Source organism: Hippopotamus amphibius, chromosome 13 (genome assembly GCF_030028045.1).
Source record: "Hippopotamus amphibius kiboko isolate mHipAmp2 chromosome 13, mHipAmp2.hap2, whole genome shotgun sequence".
Taxonomy (NCBI): Eukaryota; Metazoa; Chordata; class Mammalia; order Artiodactyla; family Hippopotamidae; genus Hippopotamus; species Hippopotamus amphibius.
In genome coordinates, this window is record NC_080198.1 from 90,520,881 (window position 1) to 90,533,644 (window position 12,764).

At 39.5% G+C, this 12,764-nt stretch overlaps 2 protein-coding genes across 9 annotated transcripts in view; both read left to right on the forward strand.

Annotated features, from left to right (window-relative positions):
* SLC9B2 (solute carrier family 9 member B2) overlaps positions 1-9,569 on the forward strand; it is a 52,556-nt gene extending 42,987 nt beyond the window's left edge. For 4 of the 8 annotated variants that reach the window (XM_057705499.1, XM_057705497.1, XM_057705498.1 and 1 more), the window contains 2 exons: positions 1,297-1,433; positions 4,174-9,569. In XM_057705499.1, the coding sequence (XP_057561482.1) occupies positions 1,297-1,433; positions 4,174-4,395 (359 nt within the window). In that variant the 3' untranslated portion in view covers positions 4,396-9,569. Of the gene's footprint in view, positions 1-1,296; positions 1,434-3,057 lie in introns of all 8 variants that reach the window. The other 4 variants (XM_057705501.1, XM_057705500.1, XM_057705502.1 and 1 more) reach the window with 4 other exon arrangements.
* A 1,657-nt stretch (positions 9,570-11,226) lies between these two features.
* Positions 11,227-12,764, forward strand: part of SLC9B1 (solute carrier family 9 member B1) — a 70,538-nt gene continuing 69,000 nt past the window's right edge. The window contains exon 1 of the mRNA XM_057706878.1: positions 11,227-11,354. The gene's annotated coding sequence lies outside the window, so the exon portion shown is untranslated. The remainder of the gene's footprint in view (positions 11,355-12,764) is intronic.

Here is a 12,764-nt window from a genome sequence, read left to right on the forward strand (position 1 = left end):
TATACACTTTAAATATATGCACTTTATTGTATGTCAGAAAAAAAATATGTAGTTACTATTGCAAAAGGATGATTGTTGACATTTAAGATTTTGGCCTAAATTCAGAGATTTTGTTTTCAGCATACAATACTGAATAAAACTCTAATTGTTTATATTTCAAAACAAAAACATATTGCAGATTTACAGTAGAGCCTCCTGCAGTGTTTATCCCTTTTACCAGCCTTTTGAGCTTGACAAAGCTGTTTATCCTTTTTGAACTTCACTTTTTTCAATTATAAATGAGAGGAATTACCCCCCAGGTTGTAAGAATTAAGTAATGCACTTACTTAATACAGAACCTGGCACAGAGTAAATACTCAAAAAATGTTACTTTTTAGAAAAATTCACCCTATATCTTAGCAGTCACTTTAGCTGTGCCTTTCTCAGATCCAGTAGCCTGCAGTGGCCAAATCACAATCCCTTATTTTGCACATCAGGATGAACTTACCTTTACCAGCAAAGGATTCTAAATGCTGAGTGAATGAAGTAGCTGTATATGAAAACGAGGGTTAATTGGCTTTCAGTGTACACACCAGTAGGATGAAACACGTGTAGACTGCCACTGTCTCTTCTGATTGGTCTGTGTCCAGCGAGCTCTGTTCTGATTGGCTGATTGCCCGCATAATGGCTTATAAATATTTTGAATATCACTTCTGGTCTTATACTCTGTGAAGAATTCTCAACTACTTCTGTGAAAATATTTTTTTCCTCTTCTCTGCTCTCGTACCAGTATGTTTATACTGTACTTACCTTACAGTATATTAATTAGTTGCTTATATTTCTGTCTTCCTCTGTCTTTAAATTCATAGTAGCAGAGTCTGTACATTATACATTTTTGGATACTGCCATGCATAGTTATTGAATAAATTGTTGTTAAATAAACACATGGAAGAAAGTGTGGTTCTTGCTATAAAGCATAAAACAAATTCAAATGTCCTTTGTAGAAATTTAAATATGTTTAATTAATATCTGTTTTTAGTTTAGGGAAATATTCTGGTTTCTCTTCAAATCAAATAAATCTTTTGCATTTTACTAAAAAACAAACAAAAAAAATCAAAGGGAAATATCTTCTTTTAAACAAGTGGTCTAATTTATCCTTAATATTGATGTTTTGATAAATTATGCCTAACCATTTTTGTCTTTTCAATTTTTTGAATGTTTCTAGACTTCTGTTGAAAGAATTTTGAATCAGTAACCATGCGATTCAGTTTTTCCCTCTGTATTTCATTATGTCTAAAAACTGAGTGTTTCTTACAGGCCTGTGTGTTGCCACCCTGGGCATTGCAGTATTGATACGAATTTTGGCTACATATCTGATGGTGTGTTTTGCTGGTTTTAACTTTAAGGAAAAGATATTTATTTCTTTTGCATGGCTTCCAAAGGCCACAGTCCAGGTAATGATGGATTTTAATTCCTATTTCTGTATGATGTCTTGAAATTTTTAATAAGCGGTCTTGTTCAAATTTGGTGAAAATAAGTAATTGAAGTTTGATTTATGATAAGATTTTATATTAATTTACTCTTTAAATTTTTTTTGGTATATTGATTCACTACATATGATAGCTCATTTAAATTTCTTTAGATACCAGAGTGCAACTCAAAATCCAGTAAATCCCTGCACCACTAGAAAGCAGTAGTAACTAGCAGGAGATAAGAGTGAATTTTTATCAGAGCTCTCTAAAATAACCCAAAGAGATAGTATTAACTCTGTTCATTTCAGTATCTTCTAAGAAGAGAATGAAACAGAAATAGCATAGCCCATCTAGTATTTGGAAATACTTCAGCGTCTATATGATTGATGATCAGTTATGCTTGGCCACAGTCTTTATATATAACGGAGAAAAATTTATTGAGAAATAACTCAGAAAATGCTTTACTTCCTAGATTATTAGTTGATATTAAATTTCTCAAACCACCTGAACCTCCTGACAAATGTCTCAATCACATGACCCCAGATTCGTGCACTCTAATGAACAAAGCACTAACCAATAGGTACATGAAAGGATTGGCCAGGTATTTGGTAGCATACCTATAACTGCTAATCAAATTAGAACTTATAGATCATCATTTGTTGCAAAGGTAGTATATCCCCAATTGTATTGTATATTCTCCAGCTAATTACAACAGATGAGATTTAACTGTTTCATCCTTGATTATTTTGCAGTTATTTAAATGTGTAAATTTCTGTTTCACGAAATGAAAATTAGATGTTCTTAATTTGAGAGGCTTTGAGGGATGCAGTGTGCTGCTCTGTAACTGTATGCTAGATTTTGCCTGGCTATGGGGTTGGGGCATTATTCCAGGGAAGTTTTTCTTTCCATCAGGCTTTCAAAGGTGTATGAGACATAGGGGCTAAGAATGCTGTGAGGTTAATAGAACACAGTAAATAGAGTGGTTTCTCCCTCACAGTATCTCCAGCCTCCACACTACCTCTGGTAACTTTAGTAGGTAAATATCAAAATCATCACTCTAGTAGCTTTGGTACAAAAGATTTGTTTTTAATGTTAAAACTTGAAAGATGGCAGTTTCCTGCTATGAAAACAAATTTTAAAATAAGGAGACATTATCTAGGAGGTCTTGAATAATGCACGTTCTTAAAGCAAGTATTGTATAGAATTTTCTTTTTTCTTCTTTTGCCATTGCACAAGAAGCAAGAGTTTCTTATATATTTTTTCCATGTTAGTGTTCTTCAAACTTAAGTTCTTAAACTTCAGTTCTTACAACTTAAAAGTTAGTGTTCACTAACTTTCCATGTTAGTGTTCTTGTAGTGTTGTCTATGACCACTATAAGAAATTTATTTTAAATGACATAGCAAACATACAAACCCCCAAACATACACATGCATACACATTTATGCAACAACAGAGAACTGAAAGAGAAATGCACATCATAATGTGTGCAGTTCTTGCTGAGAATTCATGAAATGTCGAATTAATTACGGCACAAGGTGATATGAAAAAGCAGTGGCGTCAAACATGGGGACTAAATGAGATAGATTTTTATTTCTCTCTAACCAGCAGTCCAGCATGGGAATTCCAGAGCTGGCAGGGCAACTGCTCTCCTCAGCATGTGCCTTTCACCCATGATTCCAACTTTCATCATTTCTCATCCAATGGGAAGAGGGAAAAGAATAAGGTACAGGTGTCCATTTCTTTTCAGGGAACAATTACAAGAAGCATTTACCACTTCTGCTCACCTCTCAGTGGCCAGAACTTAGATACATAGCTTCAACTAGTTGCAAAGAAGACTGAAAAAAAAGTCTCTATTTGGAGAGCAGTGTGACCAGCTAAAACTCAGGAGTTCTATTATAGAAGGGAAAAGGAGCATTCAGATGTTTGTGGGCAGTTGGTAGTCTCTGCCATTGTGTTTCATCTGCACTGATATTTTCTTTTCTGTTTCACTGTCTAGAGACCAGCATTGTTATGTGCTGTGCAATAAGAGGATAACCAGATTGATTAATATATTTCCCCATGTGCACTGATAATATTGTATTTTTGTCTCTAAAAGTGTTTCCATAATACTTCCCAGTAGATAAATATTAAATAAAACATTTCACCAACTCCTAAGGCAAAGAGTTAATCAGATTCCTAATAAGATTAACTTCATTTCAAAGGTACCTACCACTTTCAAGTTTCATGATGTTTAACAGTTACTTTAAGCTTTGAAGCGATATTCTTATGTTTTTTCCTTTAACACTTCATCATCTTCCAGTAAGTATCACTACATTTTTTCATCTTGTCCTTTCTTAATTCCAGATTCCTAAAGATAAAAGAGTGAGATGACGAGTAACTTTCTGCTTTACTCAGGAGGAATTTAGTATACAGAATCTTGTTATAGTTAATTAATATCCTGTCTGTATTTCCCTTGTGTTTTGAAATATATTTGCCTGATGTTTTTGTAAGTTTACCTTATGCAAATAGGTACATATGGATCATCATTTTTTCCCTATGCAAGGGCAGGGAAAGCTTCTAAATCATCAGAATCAACTGCAGTACGTTTTGAAAGAAGACTAATAGAACTTTTTTGTTGAGCAAGAAACAAGGAACAAGAAATTTGTTTTTGCAAATGATAAAAAAAATTCACCTTTTTGCTGTGTGCTTGTTGTACCCAACTTTACTTTTAAACTTTTATAGGCTGCAATAGGATCTGTGGCTTTGGACACAGCAAGATCACATGGAGAGAAACAGTTGGAAGAATATGGAATGGATGTCTTGACAGTGGCATTTTTGGCCATCCTCATCACAGCCCCAATTGGAAGTCTACTTATTGGTTTGCTAGGCCCCAGACTTCTCCAGAAAGCTGAACATCAAACTACAGATGAAGAAGATCAAGGAGAGACTTCTGTACAGGTTTAGAGGTGAAAAGAGAGAATGCTGAATATCATCATCAGAAAGCTGCTATCAGAGGCTACTTTTATCCAGATGGATATTGACATATATAATGTTTAAGCTTAAAATGTAATAGAACCAAAGTGTGGCTATTTCTTTAAACAGCATTTCTAGCCATTAGCCTTTCCGTATGGCTGGTGAGGGTCATGTTCTACATCTCCAACCTGATCTCTACCTTCTTTTTTTTTTTTCAAACACCTATTCATCATTATATCTTAATTTGTATAGGGACATATACGCTTTAATGTACTACCACAATTTAATTTCAGTGTCCTGTTCTGCTAGCCAACAGCTTGCTCTGTCTTACTGTTAGCATCGCAGTTTCACGATTCATGGTCACCTAGCCTCTCATGCCTTCACTTGTTTTGGGCTCCTCTTTTCCTTTTTGTTTCTAAATGCCATAATACAATCCCTCATCAATTTCTACCTTCCCTGTTAATCAGCCTCTTCTCCATTGCTACCTCTCTTAACTGTCTTTCTGTGGAGGAGTGTAACTCATTGGTCCCACCAAATCTTTAAGGTACACAAAATATCTTCGTTGGTTCTTGCTCTTGCGCCTGTCCAGATGTCAAAGACCTTATCCCATCCCCCTAGCTAGCTACACAGAGTCCCCCATTTCAGTGGCCCATCTGACTTTCCTTCCACCTAAGAAGTGCCCTGATCCAGCCCTTTCTTATTTGTTTCTTGTGACCCACATCTTCAGGCTCTTCCTGTTCTCTCGGTGAGAGATAGCTAGTTTTCAAAGCTATGACAGCTTCATGAATCTCGTATTGATCAGGGTAAGGTAAGCTGCTATAATGAAGAAATGAAAAATGAAATAGAGAAATTTATTTCCCTCTTATGAAACCAGCTGACAGGGTTACTCTGCTTATGAGGTCTACCCAGAGACCCAGGCCCTTCTGTCTTGAGGCTCTGCCTTGACCTAGTGTAGGACAAAGATTAAAGATGTCTGTCCCCTTTTTGGTCCTCAGGAGGCAGGAAAAAAGAAAGTCCAAGGCAAGCAATTTATTTTTAAGGAAGTGATGGGGAAGTTGGACATATCTCTCCTCTTATGTAATGTTGGTGGTGACCACACTCAGCTGTGAAGAGGCTGAGAAGTGTTGTCTCTCACTAAGCATTCACATTCCTGGGAGATGGAAAGAGCAGATTTGAGAGTCAGAAGTACCATTGTGTTGGGTGTTACCATCATCTAGTAGCATATTCTTGCAGGTTAACAAGGACTATGACTTCTGTGGCAGGAATTTCAGGGATTGTGACAGCCAGTAAAGGAGATAAGAAGAAAGGCTAATCTGCAAAAGTCACATTTTATTCCACTTAATCCACAGACCATCTCTGCTTTTGTGTATCACGCGTAAATTCCTCTACTCTAGGTCAACTCCTACCTAGTTGTTAGAATAATCATGTTTAAATAAACATGTCATTAGACTGCCTAAGGGCATGATTTAATAGAAGACAAACATATGAACAAACTGTAAAAAGGGATATAAGTGCTCTGACAAAAGTGCATATAGGGTACGTACACCCTTCGTTTAGTTATTAGGCTAACATCTCATGTTGAAACAGTCTTGTCATTAGACTACTGTTCCAGCCACTTCCACCATGACGTTGACCTCCATTCAAAACTAGCTTAATTTTTATTAAGCTAACATACTACAAAACCATAGAATCTTCATTTTTATGTCAGCGTGACTCTGATTGTTCTCTGGGATTGTATTCCCTTAGTGTTTATGTTCTCAATTTGGACTGGATTAGTTTATACCAAAGTTCAGATGGGTGAACTTCCTTGGTCACGTGCACCTTGGTGGTAGCACCGTAGACTTAATGCTTCCCTGGTCCTCTATTTTCACAAGCTCTGAAACGACCAGGATGAGTCAAAAATTATCCGCACTCCGGTTCTATTAAAACTTCTGTTGGCCGCACTGTCTTATCAGTGCTTTCCGTTCAAGGCTACTCTCTCCCCAGTCACTGCTGTGCAGGTGTGTTACATCAGTTCATTGGTAACTGCAGTATGAGTGAAAATCGATGCCCCACTTGTGATCTGCGCGAAAGAAGAGCAGTGTGCAGTGATTCGTTTTTTGTGGTCTGAGGGTGTGCACATCTGCACACTTCTTCCCACACTGTCAACACTCTGCAAAAACTTCGTTTTGAGGTCTTAAAGCATCCTTGCTATAGTCCTGATCTTGCTCCATCGTACTTTCACCTGTTTGATCCCGTGAAAGCAGCCCTACGAGGACAAAGATTCACTTCTGATGAAGAAGTGAAGACAGCAGTGCATTTGCGGCTCGCAGCTCAGCCTGAAACACTTTTTAATGAGAGACTGTGAAAGCTTGTCGACAGATGGACAAAATGTGTTGAAAAGCAAGGAGATTACCTCGAAAAATGATGTATTTGTCTTTTCTAAAAGTTAATTAAAATAAATTCTACAGCCAGAGTGCGGATAATTTTTGACACCCTCATAGAGTCATCTGACAAATACTTACGGAAAGCCTTTGGTGACCCAGGCACTTCATGAAGACTAATATGGTTCCCATCTTTAAGGAGCTGACAGTCTGATAAAGGAGAGAGACTGTTAAACAAAAGATTGCAACATAGTGTGGTAAGTGCCCTGATGCAGGAAGTGGAGGGGTGCCAGGGAGCTCGTAGCAGAAGCACTTTATCAATCCAGGGGGAGATGCAGTTTAGGCACAGCCTCCAGAGAAAGTAGGACTTGGGTTAGGACATGGAGGATGATCAGGACTTAGCAAAAGGCATGTGAGACCCAAGGGTGCTGCAGTTAGTGCCGGCTCCCGTGTTCACCAGTAGCTCTTCTCTGTGTGACAGGCTTTGAATACTTACTAATACAAAGTAGAGTTAGTATAAGTAAATGAGGCTGTTCTTAAAAATATTCAAGGCCCCAAAGAAGAATTAGAAATGGAAATTTACAGAGTGTAGAAGTAGTTGAAGAGCCCAGCAAGCCACTGCCAATAGCCTGTGGCATCTTCAGAGCATGGAGCAACTTCCTTCCTACCTCTCCTTGGTGAGCAGCCACCACCCGGATCTCTATGGCTCTCTGTCGGCTACTGGTCTCTGCAGGGCTCACCACGAAGTCTCAGGTTTGTCACCACATCGTAAGCCACAGCTCTTGACTTGGCTGGTGAACTCAGAGTTAACTTGATACAGAGTGTTGACTCAAGCCAACCGAACTTACCCAACCCAACCACGGATAGAAACCATTATTCCAACCTCTGGGTGCCTGAAAGAAAGGTGTGCGTACCCTATACACACTTCTGTCGGAGTACTTAGGATCCTTTTTTCAGTTTGTTTATGTGTTTGTCTCCTATTAAATTAACCCCTGAGGGGTGGGAGCCTCATCCTGGTCATCTTTGAATCCTCAGCAGTTTGCACAGCACGCGGAGCACCGTGGGCATTTAGTACATTTTTATTAACTGAATCAGTGAGGAGACTCTCCTCCTGTATCAGAAAACTACCTGCCACATAACAGTTTAGATCTTAGTCTGCTCCGGCTACTACAACAAAACACCATAGACTAAGTGGCTTAAACAGCAGATACTTAGTTTCTCAGTTCCGGAGGCTGGGTGTCAAACGTGAGAGTTGGCATCACGATCAGGCTCTGATGAGGGCTCTCTTCGTAGCGTGCTAATAATAACCTCCTCCTCGCCGGGTCCTCATATGGTGGGGGAAAAAAATGGGAATGGAGGGGAGTGTGCGGCTCTCTGGTGTCTCTTCTTATAAAGACACTAGTCCCACCACGAAGGCTCTACCCGCATGATCTCATCTAATCTAATTACCTCTCAAAGTCCCCATCTCCAAATACCATCATTTTGGGGGATTATGACTTCAACTTATGGATTTGGGGGGGGACACAATTAAGTGCATAGCAAGGATGTCATACTTCCAAGATCAGTGCTAAACGCTGTAAATTCATGTTCTTAAACACACTTTTGTTTCTCCTAGGGTCAGTGCCATCAATCTTCTCTTTGAGAAGTGTTTGTTTGTCTTTAGACAGACTGATTAGGCTTCAGCTCTTTAAGTTATTTTTCACATGCTAGTGTTTTTCTCTCTGGTGTTAACTCCGTATAACATTGATTGGACTTGAGTGTCCTCAAAATGTCCTCAGTCTTATGTTTGCAAATGTCATCCATTACATTCTTTAAAAGTGGTACTGATTATTTTTGTCTGATTACAAAATAATACATTTTCATTGCAGAAAATTTAGAACACAGGAAAGCACAAGAAAGAAAACTGAAACTACTCTTCATGTAAACACCAATTTTATTTTGATTCTTTTAAATTTTACTCTTGCAGTTCAGGGGGATGTCATTCTCAGAACAGTATATCATCCATTGAATTAGTTGGGTGAAATGCAACATAAATATATTTGACTTCTGTGAAGATATATAGATTGAAGAATTTTTGTTATACATAATGAATGCTAAGCCTTCCAAAAAATAATTTATTCACCTGGTAATATTCAAATATTCATTTTGCAAAGAATTAAACAGACAAATCCCTGCCTTTATGGAGCTTATGTTCCATTCATTCACTCACTCAACATACACTGGGAACTTGCCTACTATGTGCCAGTTTCGCTACATCCTGGGAAATACAGTGATGAAGATATTCAAGGGTCCTATTTGATGAAACTTGAATTCTAGTGGGAGATTGGCTTTGAGGGGAATACAAATATGAATGAGATACTTGCCTTCAAGAACCTTACAAGGAAATAAGGTGTGTACAAGTAGCTGTAATCCAAATGAATGATTCAAAACTGTTCTCAGTGAGGAAAACTTCTTAAAAGAGGTGATACTTGAACTGGACCTTGAAAAGTGGATATGATTTGGATTGATGAGTTGATATTAGGGAGTAAGGCAAAGATAGGCACATCCAGGTAGAGGGCTGGCATATTAGCAAAGTGTGAAAACAGTAAAGCCTGGGGTACAGTAAATGAGTGACACTTACGGTTAATAAAGGGAATTAGCAAGAGGTAAGACTGGAAAAGAAAATTGGCACTTAAATCATACCAAATAGATCATTGGCCAAATTTCTATTTTTATTGAAGTACTTTTATTGAAGTACAGAACCATTTATATAGAAGATATTTTTGAAACTACTTTCATATCAAATTTAGTGAAAATTGCTGTCATGAATAAGGTTCCCTTTGTTCCGTAAAAGTTTTTTTGCTTTTAATAGCGTTGTTGCAAATATAACCAAATTACTTACTATTAACTTACTATTGATTTTTTTAACCAAAAACTTCAGATGTTTCTTTAGCTGTTTTTTAAGTGATTATTAAATTTTTATTACATTGTCTTTAAATAAATGAAGGACATTATTTTTGAAATGTTCCAGAACATTATATTTCTATAGGAATAGTTTATGTAGTTCTCTGTAACAGATGGGAATTGCTTCATGCCATTTTGGGAGCAAGTGATATTACGTTTGACTAACTGAAATTAAATATGACCTGAGCCCTCTGACCTGGTGAGAATTCCAAAACTCTACTCGTTGATATGCCCTCCATCTTCCTTAAATAGACCCTAAAGCACTTGACCTCCAGCAGTCCATTGCATCTGAGGCACAGAGCAGTGTCCTGGAGGCCAGCAGACTCCTCTCAAAGGTCCTTCTTACAGCATCCTTGGGGGTCTCCTCGCTTTTTCCTTCCCTACCATGAGAACAAAGCATTTCCTTAACCCTATAATCACAAAAGACCTTGTCTACTTTCCTAAAACAAGGAAGAAAATGACTTTCAATCCCTGCTGAGCTGTCTGCACCGCGCTGAAGGTGGGAAGGGGTTACAATAAAAATTTTTACTCAGTCGCCCAAGAAAGAGTTGTAATTTGAATCAGATCTTAAATGATAAATAAGAAAAGGAAAAAAGCAACATCCCCATAGAATGACTTTAAATAAGAAACTGAGGCAAAGAGGAATACAGTGTGTGCAGGAGAAAAAGTTGTTTGGAGTATCAGGAGGAAAAAAATAGGAAAGGTCAGTTTGTATTTCTAAGAAGTTTAGACTTTCTCCGATGACAGCTGTTTTCGTCTATATTGTAGGAAGCTTGGGGATTCCATAGAGGAAACTTGAAGTCCACCTTTGGCACTCAGAACCCAAAGGTTCTGGGCCCACCTTCAACCAGAGCTTTCATTTGTTTCACATGAAGATTTCCACATATGATTTCGTGCTGGGGGCGGGGGGAGTCAAAACAAAATAAAGGTTTTACACTGATAACAGTATATTGAGTGTTTACTTTGTATCAAGTCCTGTTCCAGACACTTGTCACGCATCAATTAATTTAGTCTCACAACGCCACCACATCCTTTTCAGAGAAGAAAACCCAAAGCTCAGGGAGATGATGTGTTTGCCTGCGATCCCAAAGCTACAAAGTGCCAGTGCTGAACTTTGAGCGCAGTCCTGACCCCAGACACTATGCTCTTTTAAGATTGCACTGCATTTATGTTGATGTAAGGGGAAACATTCTGAGTTTTGACAAGTTACTTCCGGCACGTGCAGCCCCTGGCGCTGCCTTTTGGCTAATGGGCCCTCTTATGTCTATTCCGTCCCTTGACTTTTACAACACAATAGGTCAATATTCTGCAGAGACATAGAAAGGAAAGCGCTGAATAGACTGAAAACACACCGGAGAACCGCAGACACCTCCAGCTCCGAAGGCTGGGGCGACCATGACGCCATTTAAACGGGCCCGGCCCGGCCCATTGCCAGTAGCCCCGCCCCGTCGTCGTCAGCCCCGCCCCGTTGCCAGTAGCCCCGCCTCGCTTCCGTCAGCCCCGCCCAGACGCCGCTGTCCTGCCGCCCACGGCGCGCTCCGGGGTCTCGCGGCCTTTGCCCCAGAGCCGCGCGTGGGCTTCGAAAGCAGTTGCTGGGCGCCCGGGCCGCTCCCGGGGCAGCGGGGGATGCTAAAGGGATTGTAGGTACGGTCCATTTGTTCTATGCTCTCCCCTTCGGCACTAGTCCCTGGTCTCCCGCGGTCTTTCCCCTCCGGCAGCTCCAGGAACGCCTTTCCGTCCCCTTCGGTTCTAGGGAGCGTACATCCTCTCCTTCGCCCGGCGCCGGGGAAGCGGTCACAGACCTTCTTCTTTCCTTTCCCTGACTCCTTCCTTTACTCCCTCACCCCACATCGCACTTCTTCATTCTCTCCCTTCCTCCTTCGTCTCTTTGTCTCATGTTACAGGTACTCGCAAGTAAGAAAGAAGTCTGTCAGTCAAGACGGACTGAAAAATTAATTTTATTAAGCGCAGACTATTGTACAGATGCTGAATCTCTGCAAACGAACGTTCGTAAGCTCCTGTGATTGGAGACGTGTCCCAAGATCGGTTGCTGATCCTGGGAAGGCTCACCTCCCTCCTCCCACGCCCCCACCCCGCCTATTTTTGTCGGCTTCAGCACAGCGGACAAGCCCTTTAGATCAATGCTGTTGAAGGATTAGGACAGTTGTTTTACAGGTACCATGTGTCAGGCGTATCATGCAGGAGTCCTCATAAGAGCTCTGCAGGCCCATACCTGGTCACTGACGCCCCTCTGTGTGTGTCCTGTAGTCTATGAAAGATGAGATGGGGTGATGGAGAGGGAAGATTGACTTGAGTGGCACCGAGGGAGGTCACACCTCACGCTCTAATTTTTCATAGGCATCAATAATATTGTTATTTGTGCAACAGAAGTGTGGGAAATTAACACATTACTATCACATCTAAAGAATTCATGCACCAAATATTTTAGTCACTATGTGCCTATGAAATGGATATTCATATTTATAACCTTCTGTGAGTACTAGAATTTATATCGGTGGTTTTGTCAGTTGACTCTCTCTCGTCATAAACTCCTGACCAGTACCAGACAAAAGAAAAGAGGCAGGTGCAGTAATAGCAGTGTATAAAGTAACATTTGTATAGCACTTCTCATTTTGTACATTATTTTCATGCTCGTCCTGTTTATACAGCCTGTGAGATAGAGTTGGTTAACAGAATTCCATTTTACTAAAAAGGGAACAAAATACAAATTGAGCAGTACCTGGAACATAGTATAATATACATTCAGTAAATATTAAAAAAGGGATAAATGGATGAGATTTTCAAGGAGCCATGTCTTATTCACTTTTGTATTCTGTAGACCCCGATGTAAGTCTAGCAATAGTAAGCCCACAAATGTAAGTTAGAGAGGTGGAGTGACTCACTCAGGGACAGGAATTCAGATATTTTTGGGGAATCTACTCTTTTGCCAGGCTTTGTGAATACAATGGTTAAAAAAGACCGGCAAGATTCCTGTTCTGATGCAGCTTAAATTTTAATGAAGATAGAAAATAAACAGGCAAACAATATATGAAG